The sequence below is a fragment of the Oncorhynchus gorbuscha genome, unplaced genomic scaffold, assembly GCF_021184085.1.
Source record: "Oncorhynchus gorbuscha isolate QuinsamMale2020 ecotype Even-year unplaced genomic scaffold, OgorEven_v1.0 Un_scaffold_700, whole genome shotgun sequence".
Lineage (NCBI taxonomy): Eukaryota > Metazoa > Chordata > Actinopteri > Salmoniformes > Salmonidae > Oncorhynchus > Oncorhynchus gorbuscha.
The window spans coordinates 349,333-366,784 of NW_025745772.1; the positions used below are offsets into that span (position 1 = coordinate 349,333).

Consider the following 17,452-nt stretch of genomic DNA (forward strand, 5'->3'; position numbering starts at 1 on the left):
ACTTAACCATCCCCCCTCCACCAAAACTACATCCACACACACCCCACACACACCCCACACACACCCCACACACCCCACACACACTCCTACCCCCCTGACTCTGACTCTTGTTTTTGTATGCTGTTCTTATATTTAATGCATGCTGGACCCATTCAGTCAGGTCATGGTTGTCCAGAATGCCAGGTATGTGATTTGTCCACTCTGACTTTTGACTTTGATGGTTGCTGTTAGGTTGTAGTAAGGTTGGACCTGGATTGTGATGACGATTGAGTTGAAGGCTCAGGGCCCAATGCATGTGGTGCTGGTGACGAGCGTATAACCCCAGCTAGTCACTATATACTCACTCTAACACCTTTCCACTCCCATGCATTGTACACTTCTGCCCTATGTCCTCATATTGTTCCCTACCTCCTTAGATTGTGTTCTAATATGCATACTACAGTAGACTCTACCTCGATATGACCTAACATATAATTCCCCACTTTCCCATAACTCATTTCCCCACATGTCTGTCAGACATATAAAATACCCTAAATTGTTGTTCTAATATTGTGTTTTACTTTGTACCTCACCCTGACGTTGTTCTTGATATTGTGTTTTACTTTGTACCTCACCCTGACGTTGTTCTTGATATTGTGTTTTACTTTGTACCTCACCCTGACGTTGTTCTTGATATTGTGTTTTACTTTGTACCTCACCCTGACGTTGTTCTTGATATTGTGTTTTACTTTGTACCTCACCCTGACGTTGTTCTTGATATTGTGTTTTACTTTGTACCTCACCCTGACGTTGTTCTAATATTGTGTTTTACTTTGTACCTCACCCTGACGTTGTTCTTGATATTGTGTTTTACTTTGTACCTCACCCTGACGTTGTTCTTGATATTGTGTTTTACTTTGTACCTCACCCTGACGTTGTTCTTGATATTGTGTTTTACTTTGTACCTCACCCTGACGTTGTTCTTGATATTGTGTTTTACTTTGTACCTCACCCTGACGTTGTTCTTGATATTGTGTTTTACTTTGTACCTCACCCTGACGTTGTTCTTGATATTGTGTTTTACTTTGTACCTCACCCTGACGTTGTTCTTGATATTGTGTTTTACTTTGTACCTCACCCTGACGTTGTTCTTGATATTGTGTTTTACTTTGTACCTCACCCTGACGTTGTTCTTGATATTGTGTTTTACTTTGTACCTCACCCTGACGTTGTTCTTGATATTGTGTTTTACTTTGTACCTCACCCTGACGTTGTTCTTGATATTGTGTTTTACTTTGTACCTCACCCTGACGTTGTTCTTGATATTGTGTTTTACTTTGTACCTCACCCTGACGTTGTTCTTGATATTGTGATTTACTTTGTACCTCACCCTGACGTTGTTCTTGATGTTGTGATATCCGTTGTATCCAGTGTTGCTCCCTTTAGTCTTCCATTTTAATTGTGCCCTAAATTGTTCCGTACACCCTTACATTGTGCCCTACATTGTTCCGTACACCCTTACATTGTGCCCTACATTGTTCCGTACACCCTTACATTGTGCCCTAAATTGTTCCGTACACCCTTACATTGTGCCCTACATTGTTCCGTACACCCTTACATTGTGCCCTACATTGTTCCGTACACCCTTACATTGTGCCCTACATTGTTCCGTACACCCTTACATTGTGCCCTACATTGTTCCATACACCCTTACATTGTGCCCTACATCTTAACATAGCTTGCTACTTCCTTTCATTGTGCCCTGCACCCTAACATTGTGTTCTGAATTTCTATGTTTTGTGTGTGTGTGTGTGTGTGTGTGTGTGTGTGTGTGTGTGTGTGTGTGTGTGTGTGTGTGTGTGTGTGTGTGTGTGTGTGTGTGTGTGTGTGTGTGTGTGTGTGTGTGTGTGTGTGTGTGTGTGTGTGTGTGTGTGTGTGTGTGTGTGTGTGTGTGTGTGTGCATACCTTGCTAATGGCCTGCTCTGTCTGTGTGTGATTCCAGTGCTGAGAATAAGAGGAGATCAAAACAAGCTGGCCAGAGTCTGAACCCAGAGTGGAACCAGACTGTTATCTATAAGAACATCCACCTGGAACAGGTACTGCTACAGTATAACTAACTGCTTTTGGGATAACCACAATGTCCTGTGTGTTTGATGTGTGCTGGTTACTGTGAATACTGCATTTGTGAGTTTAGAGGAATAATAATGTGTGTGCGACCTGTGTCTGTGTGTCTGTGTGTGTGTGTCTGTGTGTGTGTGGTGTGCGTGCGCTGTGTTTCAGCTGAGGAAGAAGCTGCTGGAGGTGAGCGTGTGGGACTACGACAAGTGCTCCTCCAACGACTTTCTGGGAGAGGTGAGAGAGAAAGACATGCATTTTGTCCATAGCACTTCTGTGAGGGTGACATACATTACTGTGATGCTGCTGTAAGTTTCCTATAAGAAGCAGCCATCCACTATGTGAGGTTGATGTTAAAGGGAATGTGTGTAGGTGTTCTTGATGTTAAAGGAGATGTATGTGGGTGTTCCTCTAGGTGTTGATGGACCTGTCCAACACAGCTAACATGGATAACGTCCCACGCTGGCTCCCTCTGAAGGAACAGAGTGAGGGAGAGCACCACCGGCGCTCCCTTTCAGCACAGGGGCGCCAGCACTCCCCCAAGCCCCCCTCGCAGCACACCTCCCCCAAAACCCCTGCCCACGGTAACCAGGACTCCCCCAAGCCCCCCTCGCAGCACGCCTCCCCCAAAACACCCGCCCATGGGAACCAGGACCCGCCCAAGTCGTCGGTCATCAAGAGCCGGAGCCACGGGATCTTCCCTGATCCAGCCAAGGGTAGGAGAGGTTCTGTCTTTCCCTTCCCTCTGGCCTCTTAGTCATCACGAACAACCTACCCTACTCCTTTCTCTCTCTCTATCTGTACCTGTTCCGGTTCTCTCTCCCTTTCTCCTTTTCTCCCTTGTTCTTTTTATCTCTCTCTCTCTCTCTCATTTTCTCTAGCTGTTTTTGTCTCTCTCTCTGTCTGCCAAGCTATCTCTGCCTGTCTCTCTCTTTCTCTCTGTCTCTCTTTCTATCCCCCCTCTGTCACTTCTCCCTCACTATTCAGCCTCACCCATTATAGCTTTGGATTCATGCTCTTTGCTTTGCCATGTTTTTATTTTCTGCTGTTGCCATGACTCCACTCAGCTCAGACTTTTCCTACCCTCAGCTTCCTCCATTCCCATCCTTACACAACGTGGCCATGGAAGGCTTTGAAAACAACCCCCACCTCCTCAGTCTTAACCCTCAACTTAATTGGAAAACCCCAAATTTAAGTGGAAAACTTGTGGCCCAAACAATTGGAAAATACCAACTTCCAAAGGGTCATTCAAACAGGGCGCTACAGAATGTGGCATGTAGCTTAGTAGCTCTCTAGCCCTGATGTAAAAACAGAAGAGCACAATAACAGATGGTAGCTTTAATGGTAATGATAGATGCTAATTGGTGAATTTGGTTGTTCTAGACACGCAGGTGCCCACTATTGAGAAATCTCACAGTAGCCCCGGCACATCGAAGCCTTCCCCGTCCGAGGGACACAGCCAACATACGCCACGCGCGGCTCCACGTGCAGCGCCTCGCAAAAGTGCAAGGCAACACCAGCAGGATGGCGCCGGCGGTGTCGCTGTAGCAACGGGTGAAGCTCCGGCTCCGCAGCAGCAGCACCGCCTCCAACCAAGTAAAAGACGCAAATAAAGCCTCCGCAGCATGGCCGCCTCGCGCTCATCTGTTCCCCCTTCTGTCCAGTTTGAGCTGTTTTCTTTGTTTTCTCTTTTTTCACCTTTTCCTTCTATTTTTTCCCCCTCCTTTTTTTATTTGTCCTACTTCTGGTGCCTTCCGTACCCCCCCTCACTGCTTCTCTTCTGTATGTTCCCACGGTGTGTAGATCCAGCATCACACTTACCGTATTCTAGCACTTCTTGTTTTAGAGTTTACACTAAAGTTTACTCCTCAGTTTACCCTGTTTCAATGTACCTCCAGAGCCACAAAGATTGCTGTTAAAAACATTTTATACTTCATTGGTTAAAAGGTTGATAAAAAGGAAATATACAATTACTACAACTAAACTAACATTTCTAAAAACAGAAACTAAACCCTCTGTTAAATTAGATCATAAATTGGAACTAAACGTTTAAATAACGACTCATAAGGTTGCAGGCATAATCATCCTCCCTTAAGCCAAGTTTGTTTCAAACATTCTTTTAAATGTTCTTGTATAATTTAATGTTGTAAGACAGTTAACAGAATGTCACAGAATGACAATGATGATCTTAAACAAGACTGACTCCCGACAAACAAGTAGGGCTTTTGAAAAATCCCTTTGGGACCAGTTGTCAATCAGTGTCCGAACACAGTAGCACTGCCAGTGCTCTCACATGATTGGTCAAGCCATTGACTACCATGGTACACACAGTAGAATCAGTAGATTAGTAGACACAGTATATTTGATTCAGTTTGGACTGGTCATGGTGTCATGGTCCAAGAGAGGGAAGGCTAGGAAATACACTTAGATATCACTTGAATCGTTTGAACTACCTGATCCAAGCATTTACAACGATGAACTCAGAAGAAAGTCTCCCAACCTAACGCTCTCCCTCCGTTTAAATTTCATTATACCTTTTTTCCCCTGTGTTTTGGACTTATTTTGGTTTCTGTTTTATACCAAAATGGCCGGCTTTCTGAAGCTACTCCACTTGGATATGGCTGTGCATGCAGTCCGCTGCCCCTCTCCCACCCACCCACACTTGTTTTTTTTGGAGCACAATGCACATCAGTAGACGCCCCACCCCTATGTGATGTGGAGGGCCGGGGCGACTGTGCACAGCACACTGTGGCTGCATGTGACTGAGAGTAAAGCTGGTTTCAATGGTGATGATATTCCTGCTTTCTGAGTCTCCATCTTGCCCACCCCCTGCCCCCGGCCTTGACCTCTGCCCTCTACCCACATGGCGTGACCCTGTCCCGTGCCTGCGCCCCTTACGCCCTCCAGTCTCCTACCCCCCAGCCCAAAGAGGCCGCCTCTCCCTGAGGCACCACAGACACACCATAGTGGGCGTGCTCACCATTCAGAAAGCCCAATCCGATTCGCTTCCCGCCCCGCCGGGCCCGGCAGCATCGGCCACTGGGAGCCAAGCAGACGGCAGACACCTGACCTTCAGGAAAGCCATGTCTGAAGAGAGGCCACAGAGAGAAGGAGGTGAGAGTCGCACGTTTCTGTCGTGTGACTGACTGCAAAGATTGTTGCAGCCGGAGAGAGACAGGCTGGGATACTAACGCACACCTGCAGAAAGAGAGAGATCTGACACAATACAACAGACAGAAAGAGATCTGACAAGGTACAACAGACAGAAAGGGATATTATGAGAGATTGTGACCAGAGAGAGAGAGAGAGAGAAAGAGCTAACACACAGCCACACAGCCAGCCACACAACCAGAGATTCATGCAGCGAGACACAATTTCTTAATGACCGCGGACACAGTTTGCTAATACCAGGAAATAGACTATCAATCCAGGGCTCCGGCATTGTTCCCTAACAATAAATCAGGCTTTGACAGCAATTACCATAAAACCATTAAGCAATAAGGCCCGAGGGGGTGTGGTATATGGCCAATATACCACAGCTGAGGGCTGTTCATAAGCACAACGCAATGAGGAGTGCTAGGACACAGCCCTTAGCTGCGGTATATTGGCCTTATATCATTAACCCCGAGGTGCCTTATTGTTATTATAAACAGGTTACCAACATCATTAGAGCAGTAAAATACATGTTTTGTCATACCCATGGTATACGGTCTGATATAACACGGCTGTCAGCCAATCAGCATTCAGGGCAGTTTATAAAACTTTATAAAGTACCTGTACACGTTTTTACTCTGTTTTCCTCCCTTGGGTCATTAAATGGTATTAGCAAACGTTTATTTTTTTCTTATCGTGTCGAGAGGCCTGAGAGAAGAGCGTCGGCATAGATCCAGTTTCATGTCACGTGACTCACACATCCCACGCCACGCCATTCACAACCAACCAGTCATACTCTATATCTATCTCACCACTGCACTCATGTGACAGAGGTGGTTTTGTGTATAACCTTGCCAGACCTAAAGAAGTGATTTGAACTTGTTTTGGCATTTAGATCTCAGAGCTAATGCCTAGGCTTTAGCTCAGCTGGCTAACAGTCTTGTGGAACAAAGAAGACGCAGGTCAAACCCAGTCAGTAACACACTTACTTACTATAGAAGTTCCTGTGAATATAAACAGTGCATTTATTATACGTAACTTTTGCAAAGCAAACACATAAATAGGCATTTAAACCATTCAAGTTTTGAAACTACGATCAGTTACTAAGATGTAATTGTGATGATTGCATAACAAATGTAAAATTGCTTAAGTAACTTTACATCAATGTGTTTTAGAGTAAAATGATGAGTTATCCCCACAAAGCAGAGACACACACTTAGTCTGACATTTAGATTACTAATGCGTAATAGGGTCTGTGGGCCTTTTGTTTGGTCTGTTGTGAACATATTTATGTTGCTTAATGTTTGATCGTGTTTCTCTGGATCGTTATGTGTCTATGTCCTTGTGTTCTCTCTGTGTGTCCAATGATGAAGTGGTTTGAAAATGTTGTCCTGTTTATGTGTGAGGGATGATACTGTACGTATGCTACTACATCTGCCCATATGTGTATGCTTCCTGCCTGTCTTCTATAGTATTGTGGTGCTTTTCATAATAACAATGTGATATGTATTGGAGGAGAGGTGTTGGCTGACCTTATTCTGTAGATCACACACACACACACACAATGTTATGTCACATAAAGTGGAAGAGCTATACATCACACTCAAAGTGCTAAATAATATTTAATATAGTAACAGTAGGCATGGGTGGTGTAATACTATATCAACAATGGAACCAAAGGAGACAGTTACCCAGGCCTTTATTGAGACTTATAGTGCACCCACATAAGGCAGTACATTCTCAACCAGGCCTATATAGGGCTCCCTCTCTCTCTCTCATGACTTGTGTCGTCCAATCTCCGTACAGCACGGCCCGGCAGGTCCGGCGACGCCCCGGTAACAGCTGCCTCATTGGACAGCGGTCTGAGTGGCAGTGCTCACAGCCTATTGGAGGACGAGGGTGGGACTAATGCCGTGGACAGTGCCATCTTCCAGGTCCCTCGGTTGTGAGTTTGGTCATTGTATATACTGTATTTTACATCCTAATGTTTGGTGCACTCAGTGTGTATATTTCTGTATTTTGATATGATCTTGTTCCGGACAGTGGGAAGATTCCAAATGGCACTGACGTGATGATGTCACCAATGGGCCATATGGACTCTGAGGGTAAGTCACAGTGGTGTGTGTGTGTATACCACCTGGAGGTGGAAGCGTAATTCTATGGTGTGCATGCATGTGTGTGTTTAGGTGTGAGTATGTCCCTGTGAGCTTCAGTGTGTACAGTATGTGTCAACACATCCCTCAGATGTAACTATGGTTAGCTGGTCTGCTCTCTAGGGCAGGTTTAGTTGAATCCCAGTGTGAGTGTTGTGACTGGTGTGAAGTCATAAGTCATCAGGAAGTGACAGCACCAGTCACATTCATCTGACCCTGTGAGCATACTTCATACAGTACTGACACGTGTCATGGAAGGAACACTCTAGTGATCAGGGGAGGCTGCTCAAAGGAGGAAGGGGAGGACCATCATCGTTATTGAATTTCATTAAAATAGTGAAACATTAAAAAAGTTATGCTTTTTAGATAAAACTATAATAAATATATTCACGTCACCAAATCATTTATTAAAACACTGTTTTGCAATGAAGGTCTACAGTACACTCAACAGCACTCTGTAGGCAACCAATATGGTGTAGCCGGAGCACAGCTAATTTCTAATTTCTGTCCCCTTCTGGGTATATTGACTTCTATACAAAACCTAGGAGGCTATTGGTTCTCACCACGTTCCATAGACTTGCACAATAATTATGACATCTTCCAGAGGACGTCCTCCAACCTATTAGAGCTCTTGTAGTATGAACTGACATGTTGTCCACCCAATCAAAGGATCAGAGAATGAATGTAGTACTGAAAGCATAAGCTACAGCTAGCTAGCACTGCAGTGCACAAAATGTGGTAAGTAGTTGACTCAAAGAGAAAGACAATAGTTGAACAGTTATATAGCGATATATTTAGTTGTATTTTTTTCACTTTCACTTAGCTAGCGAATGCAGCTAGCTAGTTTAGTCAAACAAACCAGCTCAAACAGAGAGGGATGTTATGTTAGCTAGCTGGATATTGCTATCCAACACTGGAACTTTTCCAAGTCAAGGTAAGCTTTTGATTTTATTAATTTATTGCCACAGGGGCCCGCCGGTGTAACTGCTAAACTGCTTGCTGCTGACTGTACACTGTACTGCATGATTATAGCGGGTTTACTAATGCATTAGTTCTAGTAGCTATATTGACTATGATGTTAATATGGTGATGTAGGCTGTGTGTAGCAGTTAGCGGTTATGATATGAAGGTTTGGCTTAGATTTGTTTTTAGCCTGGTCACAAGCAGCTAATGTGTTGTGCACTGAAGTCCACAAGGGAAGGGAAAGGTGAGAGGAGGAGAGCACGTAGATGTGGTAAGGAATTACACAACGATCAAAGGGATCAAAGTGAACTGTGTTTGCATGTGATCACGGGTGTATTCATTCCGCCAATTCTGTTGAAAAATAAATTCTTAAACGGAAGCAAACGGAATGAAACGGGGATAACATACCTGAATTTGTCGAATGAAAACTGTCATATTCAACTGTTGGACTAATGATTACACCCTAGCTCAGCTATAGGCAGGCAAGAGTGATTGTGTCAATGTCTATCACTTTGATTGCTCAAATTTCTCTCAACCTGTGCACCTACATTGTAAACTTGCATTCACAGACTGGGTACAGGCAAAATTGTAGTATTATGTAGTAGCTAAACCTATTGCTGTTACATTGAGCTGGGTGAATGGAATATGAATGACAGTCATCCAATATGCTGTAATAGAAATAAGGCCATGCTTGTAAAAAAAATAATTGTCCTCCCTAATTTTTAAACGGCACCGACCTCCACCGGTGTGTGTATATGTGAATTAACGTGTGTGTGTGTGTGTGTGTGTGTGTGTGTGTGTGTGTGTAGGTAAGACCCAGGTAATGGGAGAGATCAAGATAGCTCTGAGGAAGGAGCTGAAGACAGAGGGAGACCAGCTGGTGTTGGAGATTCTCCAGTGCAGAAACATCACCTACAAGTTCAAGTCTCCAGACCACCTGCCAGGTACTGCTATATGTACATGTACATTACACACAAACATGTACACACACACACGTTTACACACTCATGTCAATGCACATTCGCTCGCACACACACAAACTCAAATGGTACAGATACATGTGAATTCAGGTACATACACAGACACACACACACACACACAGACTGTTTCAGAAAATAGAAGATAACTATTTTGTGACCAATGTAGTGTGTTCATATGTGTGTGTGTCTACAGACCTCTATGTGAAGCTGTATGTGGTGAACATTGCGACCCAGAAGAGGATCATCAAGAAGAAGACCCGGGTATGTCGTCACGACCGCGAGCCCTCCTTCAACGAGACCTTCAGATTCTGCATGAACCCCACCGGCCACTCTCTGCAGGTCTGTCTGTCTGCCTGCCTGAATGTCTATTTCCCTCGTGCATCTCTTTTCTTGTCTTAGATACTGTTATATGTCATTTAAAGTATAATATGTAGGATGCTCGTATGTGTGCTGTACTGCTGCCCTCTATATCACATGCTCTGTGTGTCACGCTGGATATGAACTCTTGTGACAGAAAGTTACATAAATCGAGTAGCCTGCCAGCTCGCACACACGCAATGTTGGGTCCTGGTTACCAAGAATACTCTGGATAAAAGTGTCTGCTCGATGTCTGTTCTAAACATGACTCTTCTCTCTCAAATCAAACTGTATTTATCACATGCGCAGAATACAACAGTGAAATGCTTACTTACAAGCCCTTAACCAACAGTGCAGTTTTAAGAAAATACAACAAAAATACCTACAATTAAAATGTCAGAGATAAGAGAGATTAAAGAGATTAAAGAGCAGCAGTAAATAACAGTAGCAAGGCTATATACAGGGGGTACCGGTACAGAGTCAATGTGCACCGGTGTCGAGGTAATTGAGGTAATATGTACATGTACAGTACTGTAGGTAGAGTTATTAAAGTGACTATGCATAGATATTAACAGAGAGTAGCAGCAGCATAGGGGGGGGTGGGGGGTCCGGTACACTGTCCAGCTCTTCTTGGTGTCTAACTCTTCTCTGTCTAGCTCTTCTTGGTGTCTAACTCTTCTCTGTCCAGCTCTTCTTGGTGTCTAACTCTTCTCTGTCTAGCTCTTCTTGGTGTCTAACGCTTCTCTGTCCAGCCCTTCCTGGTGTCTAACTCTTCTCTGTCTAGCTCTTCTTGGTGTCTAATTCTTCTCTGTCCAGCCCTTCCTGGTGTCTAACTCTTCTCTGTCCAGCTCTTCCTGGTGTCTAACTGTTCTCTGCCCAGCTCTTCCTAGTGTCTAACTCTTCTCTCTCCTCTGTCCAGCTCTTCCTGGTGTCTAACTCTTCTCTGTCCAGCTCTTCCTAGTGTCTAACTCTTCTCTCTCCTCTGCCCAGCTCTTCCTGGTGTCTAACTCTTCTTTGTCCATCTCTTCCTGGTGTTTAACTCTTCTCTCTCCCCTGTCCAGCTATTCCTGGTGTCTATCTCTTCTCTCTCCAGCTCTTCCTGGTGTCAAACACTTCTCTTTCCCCTGTCCAGCTCTTCCTGGTGTCTAACTCTCCTCTGTCCAGCTTTTCCCTGTGTCTAATTTCTCTCTCCTCTGTCCAGCTCTTCCCTGTGTCTAACGCTTCTCTCTCCTCTGTCCAGCTCTTCCCTGTGTCTAACGCTTCTCTCTCCTCTGTCCAGCTCTTCCTGGTGTCTAATACTTCTCTCTCCTCTGTCCAGCTCTTCCTGTTGTCTAACTCTTCTCTCTCCTCTGTCCAGCTCTTCCCTGTGTCTAATTTCTCTCTCCTCTGTCCAGCTCTTCCTGTTGTCTAACTCTTCTCTCTCCTCTGTCCAGCTCTTCCTGTTGTCTAACTGTTCTCTCTCCTCGGTCCAGCTCTCCCTGTTGTCTAACTCTTCTCTCTCCTCTGTCCAGCTCTTCCTGGTGTCTAACTCTTATCTCTCCTCTGTCCAGCTCTTCCTGTTGTCTAACTCTTCTCTCTCCTCTGTCCAGCTCTTCCCTGTGTCTAACGCTTCTCTCTCCTCTGTCCAGCTCTCCCTGTTGTCTAACTCTTCTCTCTCCTCTGTCCAGCTCTTCCTGGTGTCTAACTCTTATCTCTCCTCTGTCCAGCTCTTCCTGTTGTCTAACTCTTCTCTCTCCTCTGTCCAGCTCTTCCCTGTGTCTAACGCTTATCTCTCCTCTGTCCAGCTCTTCCTGTTGTCTAACTCTTCTCTCTCCTCTGTCCAGCTCTTCCCTGTGTCTAACGCTTCTCTCTTCTCTGTCCAGCTCTTCTTGTTGTCTAACTCTTCTCTCTCCTCTGTCCAGCTCTTCCTGGTGTCTAACTCTTCTCTCTCCTCTGTCCAGCTCTTCTGGTTGTCTAACTCTTCTCTCTCCTCTGTCCAGCTCTTCCTGGTGTCCAATGGGGGGAAGTTCATTAAGAAGACCCTGATCGGAGAGGCCTACATCTGGCTGGATAAGGTGGACGTGCGGAAGCGAGTGGTCAGCTGGCACAAACTGCTGGCTAGCTCTGCTCAGATCCACTCCTAAAGAACCTACTGTTAACCTTGTCTATTCTATAGGCTCTTAACTCGCAGAGAGAAAGACGAGGATGGCTAGGGCACTCGAGTTTACTGTCTCCATCACTGATCCACTCTTTATGGACCTACTGGACATACTCACAGGTCCACCATTGGGGTCGGGCGAGGACCGTTAGGGTGCAGGAGTTAGACATCTCTTACGCATCCTGTGGATCTTGAGTTTTGGTGTCAAGGGTCAGGGGTCAGGGGTCAGCGTTTGAATTGCTTGAGCTGTGACTGGGGATTGGATAGTGGGGAGGAAGTAGGTATGTGTTTACAGGAAATTAACTTGTGTTTACAGGAAGTAGTATAGCCAGGGCAGGGAGGAGGACATTGAGGCAACAAAGCAAGAACAGAATCAACCAGGTATTACACACACTCACACACAGTGAAAAACACATTCAAACACACCACAAAGAAAGATGATCGTAAGAGACTGACACATAAATACAGGGGGTGGACATGTTTAGATTCTCTCATTGCTTTATTTGACTGGAGATGTTTTTATTTATGAATGAAATTTTAACTACCTGTGGATTCCCCTCATGGCTTTGTATATTGTTAGAATAATTTAATTAATTTATGAAGCATTTTGGGAATTAAATGTTGAAGATTTATTATAAGGAGATTGCACCTCTTATTTTTGTATTATAATTATGATTATTAGAGTTTTATTGATTATTCTCCTCAATTGTTTAAGTACTGAATGATGAATGAAGAATTTTTTATCCAGGGACGCACAGTATATTTTGTGACATACTCTCACTTTAATTCTAATTCTCGATTTGAAATGACTCCCTCATCTGGCACAAGGTACAAAGACCTTGGCAAGCATGTTTTTACATTTTGGGACAACAATATTTCCCCTTCTCTTCTTTCTCTAGATGTAAATTTAGATGCTGATATATCAGATATATTATATAAACATTGTTCTAAGTATAATTGGTGTGGTTTAACAGACTGGGTAGTCTTGTGCACAGGGTCATGTTTATTAGGCACCAAATGGAAGAGAACAGACTGAAACAAGGAGGGACTACCTGGTGTTGTCCCGGAATAAATACTCATTTTAGTTTTCAGTTGCAAAATGTTTTCTGCTGGGTGACCTAATGAACGTGACAGTGAAAAGTTGCATTGTTGCCTTTGAGGTTGACTTTGTATATAGTTGAGTACACTGTCGTTGTGAGAGATAAATAGATATATTCTTATCACAGACAATCCGTTGTGGATGATTGTGGCTTAACGTTTTATTTTTGGAATGTGAAATATTGGCCACAGGTTTTAGCTGTGATTCAAGCCTGGTTTTCCTCCAAGTAAGATACACAGTGAACTGCTATGCGTAAGACTAGCATAGTTCTGACTTCTCCTTACATTCACACATTTGAAATATCTCTTCACATGCACACTTTCATGTTTTACTTAGCACTTTGTCAAGTTATCGAATGTATAGATGAATATACAGTATGTCCCCACTCGTAGAGAAATATAATATATATAAGTATGTCAAATGAATATATTAAATAAATAAGGATTATGATAATGATAGTAATATAATATAGTCGACCATACTTGATTACCCTCTTGGCCTGTGTATAGTAAAGTGTGTCCCATGGTTCATATATCAGGGTCGCCTCCAAACAGTTGTCTATCTATACATTGGATGGGTGGGTGGGGTGGGGGAGTAGGTGGCTGTGGCATGCTTTAGACGGTTTCTGTTGGTGTGTCTATCTCCATCAAGCTATCCTATTGGGCTCTCTGTTTCTCTATGGGGAGAGGTTGGTAGCTGGGGCTATTGTTTGAACATGAGTTCAATCAATGTTGCTTTGATGAAGAAATGCTACAATGCTCCTGGGTGGCGCAGTGGTCTAAGGCAGTGGTCTAAGGCACTGCATCGCCGTGCTAGCTGTGGCACCAGAGACTCTGGGTTCGAGCCCAGGCTCTGTCGCAGCCGGCCGCGACCGGGAGGCCCATGGGGCGGCGCACAATTGGCCTAGCGTCGTCTGGGTTAGGGAGGGTTTGGCCGGCAGGGATATCCTTGTCTCATCGCGCACTAGCGACTCCTGTGGCGGGCCGGGTGTAGTGAACGCTAACCAGGTCGCTAAGTGTATGGTGTTTCCTCCGACACATTGGTGCGGCTGGCTTCCGGGTTGAATGCGCACTGTGTTAAGAATCAGTGCGGCTTGGTTGGGTTGTGTTTCAGAGGACGCATGGCTCTCGACCTTTGCCTCTCCCGAGTCCGTACGGGAGTTGCAGCGATGAGACAAGACAGTAACTACTAACAACGATACCATGAAAATTGGGGACCAAAAGGGGGTAAAATAAAGAAGAAATTATTAAATTTTGGCATGTTTGTCATAGTCCTGGTAACACATTTATTGTTGCTGGTGTGCATGTACTATTTGCTATGGGCTGGTGTGCATCTCTAAGCTACGGACCTGTGAGATTTGAAGGTGTGTAACGTGGCTTTCAGTTGAAAGGACACACTCAGAGTGATGACCTGCCTAGGGTCAAGGTGTGTGAGGGCTGGTTGGTTTAATGGCGACCTTTTGACCTTTGATCTTTGCCAAACATTGACCAAACACCACAGGTTCTCTCCATCTGATTCTATGCAACATAGACTTCGTGTTGTGACTGTGTCTGAATTATCAATCTAGATTCTACAGTCTGAATTAGCGATGCATTTTAGGGGACAATGGGTTATTCTGTTTGTGTATTGTTCACGTGTATAGTTTTTTTACTGCCTTCACGTTAGGGAATGAATAAGAACATATAGCTCTTTGATTTGTATAAGTATGCTTTCACATACCGTTAAATGCAACTTTATTTATTGCACACAATTTGTTGTTTTCATATGTTTTTTACATCAGCAAATGTTAGATGTAAGTTACATAGCTAATTGGAAAGGTATTTTGTTTTCAGCAAAATTATCCAGGGCTTATATTTCAACCCAGAAACTCAATCTTCAGCCCAATGTCCCAGCCGACACACACACACACACACACACACACACACACACACACACACACACACACACACACACACACACACACACACACACACACACACACACACACACACACACACACACACACACACACACACACACACACACACACACACACACACACACACACACACACACACACACACACACACACACACACAGTAGTGACTCTTCACATAGACTAGAATCTAAGGGGACACTTTCTTAACACCAGAGCCACGCTCCCAACAGATTCTAGCTTTTCACTGAGTTTTTATGCACCCCCACTTTTGAATAGTTTTATTTTTCCAGTATATATGTAATTTGAAAAATGACCAAAAAAAGTTTAACAATGTAATGACCTGATGTTCTATCTAAAACGGTTACCCACCTGAAATTGATATTTTTTGATACCAGCGTGCGTGAGTAGTTTCTTCATACCACACCCATGCATGGCCAAGTCCTCCTGAAAGTGACCTCCCTTTCCTATGTGTGTTATCTAGCTAAGATCTACACACACACACACACACACACACACACACACACACACACACACACACACACACACACACACACACACACACACACACACACACACACAGAAATGCCATCTCTTTATATCCTACCTTGTAAATACATATATTTTTTTTCTACAAGAGGAAACCGAAAGATTTCCTTGATATCTGACATTAACACATATGATGACGAGATGAGAACACAAGCAGTATGTTACTCTCTTGACATGGCAGAATACCTACAGGACTTAGATGGAGTAAAGACCTTATAAACCTTGCCCTTACACCGGACACAACAGAGTTTTACCAGAGGATACAAACACAGACAAACCTTATTTTATCAACTCCACTAGTTGCAGGAGAATTTAAATGTGCTCACAACAATGGATGTTGCATGTTTAGTTGGTGGTTCGTTCATACTATTTTTGTGTCCAGAAATTCTATTTAAAAAGAAAAGATAGAGAGATCAAACGTTACGAGGGGAACGAAATTCTGAAGAATAATTCTCAGATTATTTAAAGATGTATGCTGACTGTACAAAGAGTATGCTTGTAAAATCCCTCTGGTTTTCCACTTGTATGTAAACAGAAAAATCTAATGTCATGGTTTTGTGATTGTACACAGGAGGTATTGATAAATTATGCAAATTGTGCTGTAAAAACAACGGCTGTTGCCCCAAGTCTAAATATTAAATATCTGTACAAAGAAAACAAGGTGGGTGTTTCTTTGTATATTGATTCCCAGACAATGTTTTTGTATGAGATATGTGATGATAGCTATGCATACATCTACCAAGGCATTCCAACATAATATCATCTCAAGTGTATTATTGTTCTTGAAATCCTGCTGATTATCATACATGCAACAAATACTGAAGTAGTGACAATGAATATGGGAAAGTTGATCACTTTGTTAACCCTTTAGAGCCCAATGTTACATATATGTAACAGTGTCTTTAAACACCTGGTAAAGTGTCTGAACCCGATCAATACATAAGAGGAAGCCACGATCGTCAAGAAGAGATCCTAGTACACACGTGACACCATCTGATGCACAGTCGTTGTAATTACACTATTAGAGATTGGTGCTGAAAATGGTGAAAATGCTGAAAATGACTTCAATGATAAAAAAGTGAATTATGCTACTCCGAATGGTCTCGTAAGTTGTCAAAAAGGTGAGTTTCTGAAATTCAATACATTTCTAAGAAAAATATTTATTTTTGCCGAAGTATAGTCACTTAAAAGTTTGTTCCGTATATGTAACATTGGGCATTAAGTCAAATCAAATCAAATCAAATATATTTATATAGCCCTTCGTACATCAGCTGATATCTCAAAGTGCTGTACAGAAACCCAGCCTAAAACCCCAAACAGCAAGCAATGCAGCTGTAGAAGCACGGTGGCTAGGAAAAACTCCCTAGAAAGGCCAAAACCTAGGAAGAAACCTAGAGAGGAACCAGGCTATGAGGGGTGGCCAGTCCTCTTCTGGCTGTGCCGGGTGAAGATTATAACAGAACATGGCCAAGATGTCCAAATGTTCATAAATGACCAGCTGGGTCAAATAATAATAATCACAATAGTTGTCAAGGGGGCAGCAAGTCAGCACCTCAGGAGTAAATGTCAGTTGGCTTTTCATAGCCGATCATTAAGAGTATCTCTACCACTCCTGCTGTCTCTAGAGAGTTGAAAATAGCAGGTCTGGGACAGGTAGCACGTCCGATGAACAGGTCAGGATTCCATAGCCGCAGGCAGAACAGTTGAAACTGGAGCAGCAGCACGGCCAGGTGGACTGGGGACAGCAAGGAGTCATCATGCCAGGTAGTCATGAGGCATGGTCCTGGGGCTCAGGTCCTCCGAGAGAGAGAAAGAAAGAGAGAATTAGAGAGAGCATACTTAAATTCACACAGGACACCGGATAAGACAGGAGAAGTACTCCAGATATAACAAACTGACTCTAGCTCCCCGACACAAACTACTGCAGCATAAATACTGGAGGCTGAGACAGGAGGGGTCAGGAGACGCTGTGGCCGGCCAGGGCCAAACAGGAAGGATATAACCCCACCACTTTGCCAAAGCACAGCTCCCACACCACTAGAGGGATTTCTT

General features: G+C 43.8%; 1 protein-coding gene across 8 annotated transcripts in view; it reads left to right on the forward strand.

Annotated features, from left to right (window-relative positions):
* pcloa (piccolo presynaptic cytomatrix protein a) overlaps window positions 1–13,392 on the forward strand; it is an 82,649-nt gene extending 69,257 nt beyond the window's left edge. For 5 of the 8 annotated variants that reach the window (XM_046335299.1, XM_046335294.1, XM_046335297.1 and 2 more), the window contains 11 exons: window positions 157–183; window positions 1,982–2,075; window positions 2,260–2,331; window positions 2,510–2,810; window positions 3,478–3,690; window positions 5,002–5,208; window positions 7,054–7,192; window positions 7,291–7,352; window positions 9,173–9,307; window positions 9,537–9,682; window positions 11,680–13,392. In XM_046335299.1, the coding sequence (XP_046191255.1) occupies window positions 157–183; window positions 1,982–2,075; window positions 2,260–2,331; window positions 2,510–2,810; window positions 3,478–3,690; window positions 5,002–5,208; window positions 7,054–7,192; window positions 7,291–7,352; window positions 9,173–9,307; window positions 9,537–9,682; window positions 11,680–11,823 (1,540 nt within the window). In that variant the 3' untranslated portion in view covers window positions 11,824–13,392. The remainder of the gene's footprint in view (window positions 1–156; window positions 184–1,981; window positions 2,076–2,259; window positions 2,332–2,509; window positions 2,811–3,477; window positions 3,691–5,001; window positions 5,209–7,053; window positions 7,193–7,290; window positions 7,353–9,172; window positions 9,308–9,536; window positions 9,683–11,679) is intronic. The other 3 variants (XM_046335298.1, XM_046335295.1, XM_046335300.1) reach the window with 3 other exon arrangements.
* The last annotated feature ends 4,060 nt before the right edge of the window (window positions 13,393–17,452 follow it).